Genomic DNA, 17,248 nt, shown 5'->3' with positions numbered 1-17,248 from the left:
GCGATTCACTTTTGTCTTATCACATGGGTCGTATTTTCTTGCACAAGAAGAAAGGGTCCATCTGATTGGTCAACCTTTATCGCTCGTCACTGACGACGTTATTAGGAAATCAGTTTTTCTCTTTCTTCAATAGCGCTAAAAGGTTTTGCTTTATTCATCATGCATATGTATTGGGCAACATTTCTTTTGCTCAAACATGTCGAAAAGAAAACAGAATCAAAGCATAGACTCTGAATACAGAGTCTATGATCAAAGTAAGTCTCGGTTGATTTTATCTTCCGTTCCTAAACCCGTGAAAATTGCACCTCGGGCATAACAGATTTTGCTTGTGTTAGAAAAGAGCTTCAATGTTCTAACAGGTTTATAATTATATTAACCAACGTTAAAGTCACAACCAAGGGCTAAGTAACCATAAACATACGTCATTGGTTAAATAAGTTAACGTATTAACCTTATTAACCCGGATTTAGTGTGTCTTTCCAGTGCAAGAAAGACGTTACTTCAAAGCTGTATTATTTCAAGACGCATCAAAGTTGTATTGTGGTCTTAGAGTGGCGTAGCGTCATAGGAACAGGGCACATGACCACTAATTGATTTGACAAATTAGAAAATCTTATGGAAATTGGCCAAAAAACGGCTTGTGCTTCCCTCCCAATAAGACCCTGTGCCCCCATATCATCAAAGGTGCACCCCATAGGATGACTCACGCTGCGCCATGGGCTAAGATAGATAGACACAAAGTCCTCCAAACCAACACTTTTTTGTTAACAGCTTAACGCCCATTTAAACTCAAGCTCGGATGATATGACCATTGCGCAAGATGGTCGAACCGGCAATGTCAAATCAGCATTGACCACAAATTGAATCTATCAAGATGAACCTTCTGATGGCTACTTGTCACAAACCTATTACGTATAATGAATTTCTTCAAGAGTACACAAGTAATTATTTGCTTCCGAGAGTCGTGTCTACGCGATAGGATCTATTAAATTCTCTGAAAAATATAATTTTGATGAAGATGAAGTGTCAAATACATTATAATCTTTCATTTCAATCAATATACCAAGCCTCTTTGGCAGTTGAGATTGTGTTAAGAATTTGCTCTCTCTTGACCTAAAGGCTGATTGAAAGGCTGATCGTACCCTGCATTATGCATCCATGTAAAAAACAAACAAACGAGATCAGCATGGTATAAATATTCTATAGAATTACGATCCAGGTCTTAATCCTGTGGTCTTAATCCACGTTCTTTGATAATACTATATGCAATACATGCAGTGGAACGGCGTAACGTCTAGTGCAGGGCAATATATTCAAAAATAGTGTAAACCCATTGCTATGGTAATTAATGGTCACTCCCATTGTGGCCTGTACACCATCCGCGATAATGAAAACGCGTAAAAAGGGTCGTTTTTCGTGGGTAGGCACGATACGCGCGTATCGCATTTAGGGTGTCAAAAACATGAAAAATTGGAAAAAAGGGTAGCAAAATTGCAATTTCTAAATACGCGGAAATGAAATTAAGGGTATGAAATTTGATGTTAGGAATGAAATCCCTGTTTAGGGTGTCGTTTTAGCCAAGGGTTAAATCCTTGTTTAGTGTGCTTTTCAAAAGTTGATTATCGCGGATGGTGTACAGGCCACAATGGGAGTGACCCCCGGGGTTACATCACTATTTCTACGGCGAATACGCGCCATGTTTTCTTATCCGGAACTCATTATGTGCAGTGCTTTTGTGTAATTCAAGAATCACACTTAAGAGCTAGTAATTGACATGATATACATAGCAATTCTAGTTCTAAGGGCATGGACAACTCTCTTGTGCAGATACGTATTCGAGCTGCTCAGCAAATGGCAATCTGTGGTTATTTTATTTACGGTGTTGGTTTAAGAAATCACCTGCACGGTTGTAATGCCTTAAGGTTAGGCTGATGAATAATGGTCTCCTAGGCAACGTTCCAAAACCCCAATACATGTGTACACATACTCAGTAAGGAATAAAAGTCATGTAATGAACCTATCGCCAATCTGACAAATTGGACACCCAAACATGGAACAAGTAATAGTTATTCCACGAGTGGCCTTCAGGTCACGAGTGGAATAAGTTACTTGTACCAGCCCAAAATGAGACATGGAGAAAAGAACCTTACAGTCTACCCCTCACATAATATAGATGTACTCAAGCAGGACACTGGACTGGAAGCATTGACCTGGAACGGTGATGCAGGACAGAAGGATATGGAAAGTACTTGTGGTTCGGATAATGCAACAATCCTTGTGTGGATTGGTTGCCAAAACACTTCCTATGATCTCAAATTGTGATTTTTGTTATACTAGTAATAGGAATCTGATAAGTCACTGAAAATTGCTCAATCACAGACATTTGACCTTGGTTTCAACAAGAGAAATTATAAAAAAGAGAATCATGTGTCTTGCATGAAAACACACTCTCAGATACGTCCTGCGAAGCCGGTTTTGAGGCTTACAAGTACTTCTTATAAATTCAGACAAGAGACATGTAATCATACATCAGTTACAATGTATTAAATATCTTTCAGCAGGTCTTGCGTATTTCTTGCTCGATATGTTTCAATATTCCTTCAATTTGCCCATTTTCAAGAATTTTAAGTAAACCATTGTAAACCCTTTGTGATCATATTAATTTGTCCATAGTATTGTAGCCTGATAACACAAACTGCACTCCAGAAACAACCACACACGTACACCCCTACAAACACACCCCACCACACCCCCACCAACCACTTCCCTGATTAAAACTAAATGTCTGCTATAGGCAAAATATCTGATTCTTGATCAAGAGAGCCAACTTCGGTACGCACAGATATTTGCGTTGAGCGTACTACGCAAAGATCTCACGCTTTATACGGAGCAACCACTACTTTGGTAGGGGGGGGGGGGGCTGGAAATCACTCAATGCAATCACTGAATATGGTCGTCGCTAGGCGGGGTCGAGGTTCAGTCCTGTAGTGTAGGTCGTGCGATCGAGTTATTCCAAGAAATGTACGCTGACGCAACAGCACGCAGAAGGTGCATCTTCTCATGATCGAGAATTAGATAGTTTGCCTTTAGTGTTGTTTACTTGTACATACTGTATTTTGACATTGGGCATGTTGTAAGCAGACTGATATGAGAATACCTGCCTCCCGAGTGCAATGGTAGCATCTGTTTTACTACGTAGCTGCAGATACTATGTTTTCCTTGGAAGGGCGCACATGCCGATGGCTACTTTTCGATAACATTATGCCCTTAAGGCAATGTAATAAGCGTGAAGACTTACCAATTAATTTTATTGAATTTGTACAAATATACGAGCTTGTTAGTTACAGATTGTATTTTAGACTAAGACCTTCTATTCCATGCTTTTTGCCTTAATGATTTGGACTTGAGACCTCCTAATAGCCAGCTTTTCTGATTGCATTAAACATTGTAATACCTCCCGAGTACAGGGTGTCCCAGAATGATTTATACCGGGAAAGTTGTATTTTTTTTAAGGTATGAAGGGCATTACTAAAATTTACATATATATATATTTATCTTTCTTACTAATTTTAGATTTTAGAAATTGGACATTTCTAACAGAAATTACAGGATATTGCGTAAAAATGGTGAATTCCAAGTTTTGACAAAACTACCTATTTTAAAAATAGAGCGTTTGAATGGGCGTTAACACAAAAGGTATTTGGAAAATTTATTTATGATGTTACGAATCAATCTTTGTATGGAATAAAGGATTTGTTACCCTTGAGTGACCTTAAACTATTCTTTCTTTGGCGGCAGCTTTGAAGATAATTCTTGAGGTGTGTGATTTTCATCATTTGAAATGCCGACAGAGATTGATCGTATAGAGAAGGTTCGTCCTTAGTGTCACAGCATGTATTTATGTCCACAGTATATTGGAAAACCCACAGAGGATCCTTGAGGAAGTTATATCCTCTGTAATAAAGACATTTTTGGGTAAAAATTGTGGGAAAAATCATATAACAGTACGTTTTTCAACCTAAATATCTTAAGTCATATTGAAAAGTTTCACTTAATTCCATATCAAGAATTATTCCGCGGTGTAAGCTCTACATCTGTGCCAAATTTGGTGTATTTCATATAAAAGAATGTAGGATTCTTCAATATATTGCACAGTGCGGCTGTAAATTACACACATGCAGTTTTCGTCCATTTTTTCAGTAATAGCAACGTCACGCCAAAATGAATCAAGCTATTTCCATGAAAGTCACAGTAAGTATAGGAGACATTTGTATTGCACTTATTAGAATTAGATACACTGTTGACTATATATTTTTTGATATTTTGTTCAAACACGGTATAAATCATTCTTGGATACTCTGTACAATGGCAGTATCTGTTCTGTTACGTAGCTGCAGATACTGTACTATTCCATTTAAAATCCACACTACCCCTGTGGAAGATTGTGGAAATATCTTCCACTGGGGAGTAAAATTTCAAATGGAATGACACATTAAGGCAGCTCCATTTGAAATTCACCCTTCCTCTGTGGAAGATTCTAATTGAATCTTTCTCAGAGGGTGTATGAAATACAAATGGAGCTGTCTAATGTGTTCATCCCATTTGAAATTCACACTCCCACTGTGGAAGATATTTCCAAAATATTCCACAGGAGTAGTGTAGATTTTAAATGGAATAGCCCAATACGGGAAAAAGTAGGACAAGAGATTGATCATAATCTGTGCTATAGTAGTATTGCAATTAATTCTACGTCATAGGTATGACAAAAACATATTTCACTCCAGGTGAATGTGCTTTCATTGTTATAGTTTTTTAGAATGGGTAATTTTGATTTATGTTTGATAAATTGTTATTTTTAGTATGTTTAATCAAGTTTTATACTGAAGGCACCTGTTATCTATCTATAGAATACTAGTAAACAATGGTTTTCTTAAGGTATGAACGTGTTTATTTATCACAAAATACCACATATTGTTGACTTTTATAGATTCATTTCTGTCTTCTCAACCATTGTCAACTAGAATAACATACGCCATTAATTGTTAATGTCCTTTGGAAATGTTCAATCGCCTTCATCATGTTTATGATATTGTGTACGCTCCTATGTTCAGTACATTTGTGTATTATACAGTAGCTTGAGTATTTATATGAAGACAAATTTAATATAAAAGACAATAAGCAAAGAACAAGTGCATCAAGTTAAATGCCGAAGTTCAGAAAGCATTATTCCTTGGACAACATAAAATGGAAACATCAATTAACTAAGCGAATAAATAAACAAACAGATAGGCTATATACGTTATGTAGTGCTAAAATGACTGGTCACTCTCAAGGTCGGTGTATACAATTACGTAATATCATTTGTGATCGACCTCTATCTGTCTATACATAATAGCTTCTTAAAATCACGCTACGTAAAAGATGATGATGAAAAAATATGGCTGGTTCCAGAAGTCGCCAGAGTATTCAATAAATTCATCCCAATTAGAGCAAGGTCATCATATATACAAAACGCCTGAACGACAATGGATATAAATTGATAGAATTACAAGCAAACCAATTTGATTAATGAGCAAATCTTGGTGTTCCATTTACCGAACTCAAACGTTTTACAATCTATCTACTTGAGCGATGAAAATAACTTAAGGGGCTAGTTTGATCAAAAAGAACAATTTGCCTTAAGTAAATGTTAGCATTTATTTAAAACAGTAAAAAATATGAAGAAAGATTCGGATCACCAACAGAGTACTTCATAAGCATGATAAGGAAAGGGGTTTACAATTACATTTCATAAAATACCAACAATATCGGAAATTCTTAGTAATTTCAGTAGTTTTTTTACAATGATTTATGCAATTGGACTAGCTGTGTAGTATTAGGAAGTCTTAATTGTCCAAATCATTGAAGCAAGCATGCAATAGACCCGGGGGCACTCAACACAAATGACCATACGGATATGCTCCCCCGGAAAGACCCCCTTTTTGGGTTTCGCAGCTCCGAAAGACCCCTATATTTGACCAAAATACAGCTCCGAAAGACCCTTGATTTTGATAATTTCAGCTCTAAAAGACCCAAAATTGCTCATTCCTCATATTTCTTGTTTTTTCAGGCGATTTTCAACCAAAAAGCCAAGAAAGACCCTTGATTTTGACTTTTCGCAGCTCCAAAAGACCCCATTTTACTTGTTCACAGCCCGGTTTGCAGCTCCGAAAGACCCCTTTTACCGGTACGCCGTCAGCTCCCAAAGACCCACCACCTCAAAATTCCGGGGGAGCATACCCACCAAAATTTTTTGATGTGCCCCCCCCCCCGGGGGCAATAGAAAGTCTAAAATAGCTAACATACAATCTGTATTAACCAACAACCTCGTATACATTGTAGAAATTCAATAAATTGGTAAGTGTTTACGCTTATTACATTACCTTAAGGGCATTATGTTATCTAAAAGTAGCATCCGCGCCCTTGCAAGTAAAAAACACAATATCTGCAGCTACGTAACAAACAGATACAGCCATTGTACTCGAGAGGCAGGTATTTTAATATCAGTCCGCTTTAAACATTGCCCAATGTCAAAATAAAATATCTACAATACAAGTAAACAAATATAGGCAAAATATCTAATTCTCGATCATGAGAGGACGTAGCTTCTTGCGTACTGTTTATACGTCAGCGTACTTTTCGTGGAATAACTCGATCGCGAGACCCACATTCAATGACAGAACCTCGGCCTTGCCTAGCTGTGATTGGTCAATTCTCAAAAGCTGTGATTGCTCCGTATTAGAGCGTGTGGTTTTTGCGTAGTACTCTCGACGCAAATATCTGTGCGTACCATGATGCAGTCATGTCTACAGTAGAATTCATCTCGACCTTTGCAGGACTTAAACCCCATTAAAAGCTATTAAACCAAGATAACACTCATCGAAGCAGCTCAACTGATTAAATCAGATCTTCTCTGGTTGTGCACAAGTGTCTGTTTTACATGTGCGACATCGCAATAAAGCTGGTATTATAGCTTCAGTTGGGTAACCGATTATAAAGGAAACGAAAGGAAACAATGGTATGTGTACCTTTGGTCACGAAATGAGACAATGGCCTGCTTTTTGTTAACCAGCATTCTTCAAAATGAGCAACATAATGATTGTTGACTTAACACGGTTTGGAAATAATTTCTTCATATTTTGGTTTATCTGTCGTTATCTGTCGTTTACATATCCTTCCTAAAACACAAAAGTGCGACCCTCTCCAAACATCTAAATTAGCTAAAAATTTCGGACATGTTACAAAACTATATTTTCTAGAACCTATTTAGAATAGTTTAAATGTAGCTTGTACCGTTTTTTTGTGGCATCCTTCAGAACGGAGCGGTCCGTTACCAATATAGCTCAATATTTTCGGTCAAATCTCCATTCAATTAACACGGGGAGTTGGCTAGCTATGAGCTAGCTATGCTTTGCCCTCACTCATATTCTACGAAAGTGCGACCCTTCTGAACATCTAACCTAGCTGTAATTTTAGGTCATGTTAGAGAAATATATTTGCTAGAAGTTTGGAGAATAGTTAAAATATTGGCCGGTTATTTTTCACACAGTGATGTTAACTAGGCAATGCCCATATACCTATAACATACACTGTTTGTAGAGGTCACGCGTCAATGGTGAGAGCACTGTGTATTGTGTATAGGAAAACGGACAGTAACTGCAGTATGCCCAAGTTGACTCTCTTCATCGAGAATTAGATATTTTGCCTATAGCGGACACCGAGTTTTAATCTGGGAGGCAAACATTGTGAACATAGTGAATCAGTCTGATACCACAGTAAAAGACTATATCAGTTTAGTAATTAGCATATACTGCATTTTTACTTGGGAGAACAGATCTGTTTAGGCAAAATAAAACGGGGAATATAAGGGCATTCTGATCTAAATGATTACCTGTTGACCATATGTGACCTGCTACCACAAAAATGATGCGTAAAGTCGCATGTTGGTAGTTTCGAGACATCCTGACTGACTGAGTTGATGTTCTTTGTTTGCCTGTACACCTGTACAAGCCAGTAGTATGTCCTTCGAGAATGACCCATTGTGCAACCCCCGGGGTGCAACCATTCACAAAAGACATACAGACATACTTTTGGCTTGAACAGGTGCGTGTAAAACAAAGAACACCAACTCGAAACTATCAACTTGCGACTTCACGCTCATTTCGTGATAGCAGGTAATGCATTATAATGATAATTTTAAAATGTGTACTGTTAAGAGAACATCATTTGCACCTTCCTGTGCTTTATAATGCATACAAACTCCTTTATATGTTTGAATTATTTATTCTAAATTATAACTAATTTTGTATTTTCTATTAAAATTTGAAAGTACGTAATTATCTTACTATTTGCTTGCTTATATTCAATATCATAATTGCCCACTGGACAGTTTCTTGTGATATAATAGATTTTTTCAACCTACTCGGCCAATTCTACTATTCGTTGGCAAAATCGTATTGCTGACTTTTCTACTGTAGGGTTAGCCATACTGGGCGCTTCTTCCGTTACTGAAAACTTCTTTAATTACAATTCTGACATTGAAATGTTCATCGGAATAGGATTTTCCTATTCATTGAACCCTAAATATCGATACTAATCAGCAATTGACGTCCCGGGATTTACGTAGGCAATAATAATGTCCTACATATTTTTTACGTAATACAAGCAATCTCATTTGATCTCATTTGGCCTTGATGAAATCATCCCGGGAATTCTGTTATCTATGTTCAAGACTGAGAGGGCACATTAAAGTGTATGGATGCGTGAAACGTTGCAATTGTATAAGAATGCAACATAAATACGGCCAATACATTGTGCAAAAAACGGTAAATGAGTCGAACTTGCCATTCTTACAGGACGGAGTGCCCATCTCTCTATTGTTAGCGATTAGGCTAAACACAAACTCCACAGCAAGTCTGTTAATACCTTCCCAGCATAAGAATGCCGGCACCCATTTATAGACCTGGGTGGAGAGGAGCAATTGAGATAAAGTGCCTTACACAAGGGCCCAACACGATGGTGTCGCCGGGGCTCGAACCCGCAATCGATTATAAGTCAGAGCCCGTTCCTGATAATAATAAATTGTGTAATTCTATTAATTAAATTTCTAATTTGATCAACTTCCTATTGTGGAATCGGATTTACTGCAGCTCTTTTGTATTAAAGTATGAGGAACTAGTGTATAGTGAGGCAAAAGACTTGAAACAAGCCATTTGTACTCGTTAACATTTTATTCGAAAGAGAAACTCGGAAGATTTATTTCTGAAATTACTTTTATTTATTTAGTTAAATAATTTAACGCATTTCCAGTGAATATTGTAATGAAATACATAGGGAATTTTAAGGCAATAAGTGATTTAAGATTAAATAACTGACAATTTCGTATGTCTTTATTTTTTAACGTAGGTAAGGAAATGGTTGACTATATAGCCGAGTATCTTACGACACTACGTCAGCGTCACGTCCTACCGAATGTTCAGCCAGGATATCTCCGTGAATTAGTACCAGACCAAGCGCCTCTAGAAGGCGAAGATTGGGAGAACATATTTCATGATATTGAGAGAGTTATAATGCCTGGGGTAAGTATGCTCTTTATATCCCTAATAAGTCGGGCGAGCAGACGATGATTTAGCTCAGAAAATAGCGGGACAATTGGTATCGTCTGATGGGCAAACCACAATGTGGGCCACGGTTGTTTGATGTGATCATTTATTAAATTTTCTAACAAAACATTATATAATGTTGAATTCTGGACCTGGACAATACCAACAGGTATCACACAAACATTTTAGATTTTCATATCTTTATCAACTTTTTGCTGCATTTTGTGGCAATTTGTATTCTATAAACTGAATATTTGTGTGCAAACTGAGGGCGCTATTTACATATATTTTTAATTTAATTTAGCCAAATAATATATGTTGTTCCTTACATTTCATGATACAAAGGGTTTTGAAAATGTCCTTGTTATTTTCTACTCTTTTTCTGATGTTTTAATACCATTATACTAGTGTCTACCCCTTGCAAAGATGAAAACAAGATTTAAGATAAATAGCGCAATCAGTGTTCAGTTTTCTTAAAAATGACTATAATGCCTTCAAAAACCGTGGGGCCCTTGATTTGATTTCAAAAGGAACAAATTTACCTAGAAATATCATCTGTTTGCCTGAAAGTGCCATAAAAAGACACCGTTGCCTTCGTACCTGTACATTTTGTCTTGTTTGTAAATTAGCATATTGTGGCTCGGTAGAGACAAAGTTGATGTACATGTAATGTACACCAATGTCCAGGTTAACGTATATTCAAATGGTAGCCATCCGAACCAGTTGCGCGAAGCATTATAGGAGTAAAACTGTTACTATCAAACTAAACTGGAACATTATATAAATGTGTTAATAATAATAGGAAAATACAATAAAATTCAACCAGGTCATTCCTTAAGTAATTACAGAACCTATTTTATCAATGCATGTTAATTTAACTGAAGTGACACAATTTTCTGATAAATTGTTCAACTACTCCAGATCTTTTATGACGGGCTATTCGCTGTAGAAGTGATGTAAGGCTACCATAGCAATAGATAAATACAATTTTGACCATATCACCCTGCACTACAACGCTCAAGCAGTACCTATGCATTGAACCATGTCATGCTGATCCCTCGCACCTGTAAGATTAGTATCTTTGAAAAGAGCGGTATTGTATTCAATTTATGATTGCAGATATGATACACAGGTGATGAGTGCATCCTGTTAGTAGTGCAGGGCGAATAGTCAAAAATTGTATTCATCTATTGCTATGATAGTTAATCCGATTATGACGTCACTTCTACAGCGAATTCGAGTAGAAATTCACAGTGGCGTAGATTTCTTTTGACATGGGGGATGGGGTTGGAAAAAGTATAGTGAATCCAGTACCTTTTGGCGACAGAATCCGTTAATGATAGTAATGCGCTCGAAGCGCTCGAAATAATTTTGCAATATTGAAGCTAAGATGGTGAAATATGGTACAAAACAGTGATTGCGATGTGGCACTTTTAAGCTAAAATAGTCAAAATATGAGGTACAGATACAGCCATTGTACATTAGCGGATAGATTGTATAGACCATCCATTCTTATCAAAATATTGAGGGTGATTCATCCCCCATCCTCCTGGGATTTATGTCTGTAAATTTCAAATGGAGTCCCCCATTCATGCCGGTAACCCCATTTGAAATACGCACTCCCTGTGTGGAATATTAAGGTAATTTATTCCATAGCGGGAGTGTGGATTTTAACTGGAAAGTCCAATACAATATTTTTGACCTCGGTGATATTTTACAACTGTGAATTCTTACGCTTGTAGAAAATGGGCTTTTACCCAGTAATTTAGAAACACCCTGAACGTGTCAAAAAGGGGATTTCCTGTAAAAAGTAAATAGCCTTGACCTTATGTACGTGAAGTACATTGGTGGTGATAAAAAGTACCTAATCATAACATTTGCCACGGTTATCATACGATGTACAAGCGTACGTTATACGTAGTGATATACGAACTACGTTATACGTAGAAAATAAGCGTTTGCCAAGTAATTTAGAAACACTTTGAACGTGTCAAAAAAAAGAGGGATTTCCCCAGGGGATTTCCTTAACACAATAACATCTGATAATGACCTAATGTACGTAAAATACTTGCATTGGTGAAGACGAAAAACACCAGTACACAGTTCATCATGTTTATTCGATTTGTGTAAAAAGTTCTTTCATAATAATACAGAACAATCAATCCAGATGTAGGAAGGAAATGAAGAGATATATCCAGAAAATATCCATTGATGGAATTAAAAGAACATTCACAGATCTTGCGGGGAATTAGTTCGACTGACTTTTCCCATGCTATACCCTACCGGTGGGGGCATTTAACACAAATGACCATACGGGTATGTTCCCCGGAAAGACCCCCATTTTTGGATTTCGCAGCTCCGAATATGATCCCCTATATTTGATCAAAATAGAGCTCCGAAAGACCCTATATTTTGACAATTTCAGCTCTAAAAGACCCCAAAATTGCTCATTCCGCATATTTCTCGTTTTTAGGCGATTTTCAACCAGAAAGCCAAGAAAGACCATTTTGACCGTTCGCAGCTCCAAAAGTTCCAATTTTATTTGTTCACAGCTCCAAAACACCACCTGTTACCGATACGCCATCAGCGCCCTAAGACCCATAATCTCATAATTCCCGGGGAACATACGCACCAAAATTTTTTGATGTGCTCCCCGGGATACCCTACTCAAATTACCTTCAAATCTGAAGATGTGTTGCAAGATCTTTCTGACATATTTGATGTCAGATGGAATAAAAGCCTAAATGATATGGTTGCAACCCCACAAAACACCCCCTCCCCCAGCACCCAGGGTCTTGGAACTATTACAATATGACACACCTCATGAATTTCCATGAAATAGAATGTGGAGGAAGGAAACGCTCTTTTGATACCGAATTCATTTTGCTTTGACACTCCGTGAAAATTGTGCCTTAGTTATAGTTGCTTGCATTTGGAAATGTTTTCAAAATAGGAAGACATGTATGTATTTGAAGAGTAAGAAGACATAACCTAAGACAGTTTTGTGACAAGTCTCCTGTCACGTCAAACCAGACGACACGTCATGTCCCAATGCAAGACACTTCTGTAGATTTTCTGGTTTAATATAATGAAAAATGCAAAATCATATGAAAATGGCATGGTACGAACCCGGGTGTGAACCACTTTGATGATATCATGGTAGATATCAAATTTAATGGATTTATAAAAAATTAATGTATGTAAGGTACGGTATTGGGTTTGTTTGTTTTTCAGTGAATAAATTTCAATATTATGCTTTCTCGAATTTGCTCTCATTATGCTTATTCAGAGATGTCGCTTTTAGAACTATTGGTGTCACATATAGAATAAAAGCAGTGTTCACATAATTATTAGGAAATAAGACAATTTGAATTGCAAGCCTCCAAACCTCATTTATTTCAATATTTTATCAATAGCAACTCGTTGCAACAAAATAATACTTGTTATATTAAATCTTCTAAAAATAAATTCATTATTAAAACATATCTCGAGGGAACTCGCGCAAATCAAATTACACTGGGTATTTATTAGGTGTATATTATTCTAATCATCTCAATATAGTGGATTTAATGACATAATTCTACAATAACACAGACTGTTACAAGAAGACAGGTACTTTGATTCATAGCATTAGTAAGGATTGGCTGGCTTTGCAGCTATTGACGGGCGATGGGATTTCATCTTGTGCATAGCTTGAGGCGAATGCTTTTAGAATGGTACAAACTTGGTTGATGATCTTAAAAGAGCAAAATGTTATCGCAGTGATGGAGGGTTAGTGAATGAGTGAGTGAGTTGAAAAAAGAGAGGAATAAGAGAGAAGGAGTTACACAAATTGAGGTAGCAAAGCTGAAGGACAGAAACGAAGATAACAAAACGTATAGCGAACGAAAATGAGAGGTAAAGCGCAAACAGGAACAAACCAATGTTAGAAAGTGGATGAGGTTAAAAAGAGAAAAAATTGAGAAAAACGAAACAGTATTAAAAAGAGAAGGACATAGGTAGAAAATTAAGAGAAACAAAGATATGATCTTTCTGTCTTAGTGCGTTTTCATGAAATCAATTTGAATTCGAATCTTTACTATCTTTTATTGCCTTTTCGCCATTCCATTTGTGCCTTGTGTTATCTTTAGGAATTATCACGACGTCTCCATCGTTTGCGTCCTATAGCTACGCCATTACACCATACGTTGTTACAATCCCCATACACCAGGTTATTACAATGATTCTTCTGTTTTTAGACACATTCTTTTTATTGCAAGAACAAATACTTGAGACTAATTACAATCCCATCAATTGTCGAGAGTAGAGCTATTTAAATGTTTTATATGTGAAAGTCCAAACTATAGTAATTACCTTTGAATAGCGTAGTTTGTTTTTGAACATGTTGAATACGCTTGCAGTTAAAGAGATAATGACTGTCTTGATTATTAGTTCAGCAAATAGACTTGCAATATAATTAACATTGAAAAACAGCATTTTGAAAGTTTGAACAACGCATATTACTAAAAAGAGAAATAAATAGGAGAGATTTTTTTACAAATTCATAAGCTATGAATGACCACTATTGCCTTCAATTTGGAGTTCTATATTAAAACAATATGTTATTGTTTAAAAGCGTCACATTAATGATTCAACTGATGATTATTGTTATTATCGTTTCAAGTTCTGTACTTGTGAATAATAAAAACGGATTAAAGTCCCATTCGGTGATCCCAGCGAAAGTGTAAAAAATATAAATTGTTTTATAAATTGCTTAAAAGTGAAGGATAAGTCATTCAAATTATCATTTGGTGTTTTTTAAATGACAAATTTGGCAAAAAACGAAGAAAACAGCAGTATTGACGAAGTTGAAGCCCCATTCACATATATGTAGCTAATATATATACTGTCAGTATATAAATTACAGATTCATGTAAATGGTTTATTTTGTCTTAAATAATTTACACGGCTTTCGGCTGGACCACTAGCAGGCTATGGTAGCACATCTATGACATTGACAAAGGTACCAAAATCTGAATTTTGATGTTTTTTACGATCGTCAGGATGAGCAAATCACTGAATGGGCCTTTAAGAATATGCGATATTAAACTGTTTCCGTGCATACTGCAGTTACTGTTCATTTTCCTATACACAATATACAGTGCTCTCACCATTGAGGTGTGACCTCTGCAAACAGTGTATGTTAGAGGTATAGGTCATCATCTAGTTAACTTCACTGTGTGAAAAATAACTGGCCAATATTTATTGTACTCTCTGAAATTCTAGGAAATATAGTTTTATAACATGTCCTAAATTTTTAGCTAATTTAGATATTTTAAAATATTCGCACTTTGGTGTTTTAGTAAGTAGGGCACGGCATGGCCTGCAAAATTCCCTGTGTAAATCGAATGCAACTTTTAGTGACTATCACTCACTTGTAGACCGCTCTCTTCCGAAGGGCATTGAAGCTAAACCACTTGACGGATATTTTTTTGTACTTGCAGTCAATCAAGAATCATGTATACATTACATGTAGGCTAAAAACTGAGTATGTGGGGCATCTGCAAATGTTCGTACCTCCCTGATATGTAAATGACAGATAACAGCAAAAACAGCTCCCATATCTGTCCATAACTTTGGTCAGTGCAGCGAGTCAGGAGATTTCAAGTGGGTGATTATTAATTGGCAAGTGCCATATTTGGGCATAAGTGTAGTCCACCATTCAATGTGGAGGATAGACTACACTTTATCGATTAATTTTGCTGGAATAGTTCCCTGTTAATCAGGTTTAAGTACTGCAAAGGTCGAATCATGTTTGCTGTGCAGTATAAGTGCACTATGGATGTATTTGTGCCAGTGCGCTTGCGTATAAAGTGTCGTGATTGTCGCAATCTCATTGGCTGAAGAGTGCACGACCCGTTACATTAGATGGACTTTTCAAGCTTTTGATAAGGGTACTCTGAATTATTGAATCCTTTGAAAACACAGAATATTGCGAGGTAATATAGAACAAAATTAGATTATCAAACATTACATAAATCCAAATGTGACCGTCTACCACAAATCGGCCGTAAAGTGCAAAATGTGCATAAAGGTTCTTTTCATAGGCACCTCAAGTTGATGCTACATGTGTCTCATTTTGCTAGTGCCAGTCAAACACTCTTTAAACGAATCATTAATCCTATTGTTGAAGAGGATAATACTTCTACCTATGTATAGAATTCTTAAATAGCTCTAGTCTTCAAATCCTGTTCAAGTGGTGGGATACAAAACATTTTATTTTGTTTAGGTATATATTAACAATGAGAGGACATTCCTGGACCTCGTTGACTTGGGGATAATTTGAATTGACCACCAATTATGACCGTTTCATATTCATTACCAGCAATGTGGGAAAAGAGACATATGAAGCACCGAAATAAGGTACCCTTTTGCTGAAGGAGCAAATTTCAACAAACCATAACTCCGCTTCTGGATATCGTTTAGAGTCAAATCTATATAATTTTAAAGCTTATTATATATATATATATATTTTCTAAATACGAAATAAAAGAAAATTGACCTGGGCCAACTTTACGGCCGTTTCATGGTGGAGGGTCACAAATTAGATTGCTTTAACTTTTGACAAATTTCGGTGATGATAACGTTTTCCTACATCCCATTTGAATAATATTAAATGTTGCATCCTGTATGAATTGTTTAAAACATTAAACTGGTCTATCGCAAGCTCAATACATCATAATCAACTACATGAACACAAGGATGTTCTTGATTTATATCTGACGATGCTTTTAAGTTAGTCAAAATGTAGTGATTAATTTCTACAAACGTGACTCTTTTTTCAAAACCAACTATAGATATTGATAGGATATTCAAAGACGGTATTGCAGAAAGTGGTAAAACTACTTTAGTGTTGGTCTTGTTGTTACACGCCCGGGTTACACGTATACCACTAAAATGCATTTGCATATGAATATATGTGATGTATGCGATGTGAGGATACATAAGTTTTTTGCTAATATTGATTTTTGAGATTGGACCGAATACCTTTTAGACATGTATCTTAATATTGTTTTCTGCACGTAAAACGTAAAACCTGCCCTTTCTCAGCAACCAAGCCTATATTGACCCATTGGGGTCCATTTGAACACCGGGATGGGTTGGGAACAGTCACGGGCAAGCACCTTACTCTTTTAGAAACTGGCTGCGAGATACGTGTACATGTATGGCTCTCTATACCCGAAACCGAAAGACGGAGTACTTTCATGATTCATTTACCCAATTCTAAATGAACCATGGGGAGACCGGAAGTCTGAATTTAATCTACAGAGGTTACAAATTAATTTCAGAAATTTTCCCTCAAGTCAATACTAGTATCCCAGCAAATCTCCACCGCCGAATATTGAACCCGGAATCTCATGCACTAAAGGCAAGTACCTAAGTCACAGTCTCCCTAAATATCAGATGCATAGTAAAATAGTGAAAGTCAAATAAATACGATTATCTCATAGGACATAAAAAGAGCAAATATTGATCCTCGTTTATGACACATAACCATAGTTTTTCTATCATCGATATAAACACAGCCAAAAAAGAAAGTCTCCATTAGTTCCATCCCCATTTAATCA

The 17,248-nt window shown here is 36.6% G+C and overlaps 1 protein-coding gene across 1 annotated transcript in view; it reads left to right on the top strand.

Annotated features, from left to right (window-relative positions):
- Positions 1–17,248, top strand: part of LOC140141917 (aromatic-L-amino-acid decarboxylase-like) — a 95,454-nt gene that overhangs the window by 33,157 nt on the left and 45,049 nt on the right. The window contains exon 2 of the mRNA XM_072163795.1: positions 9,445–9,617. Coding sequence (XP_072019896.1) covers positions 9,445–9,617 — 173 coding nt within the window. The remainder of the gene's footprint in view (positions 1–9,444; positions 9,618–17,248) is intronic.

The sequence above is a fragment of the Amphiura filiformis genome, chromosome 20 (genome assembly GCF_039555335.1).
Source record: "Amphiura filiformis chromosome 20, Afil_fr2py, whole genome shotgun sequence".
NCBI lineage: Eukaryota > Metazoa > Echinodermata > Ophiuroidea > Amphilepidida > Amphiuridae > Amphiura > Amphiura filiformis.
This window is presented reverse-complemented; position numbering and strand designations above follow the sequence as displayed.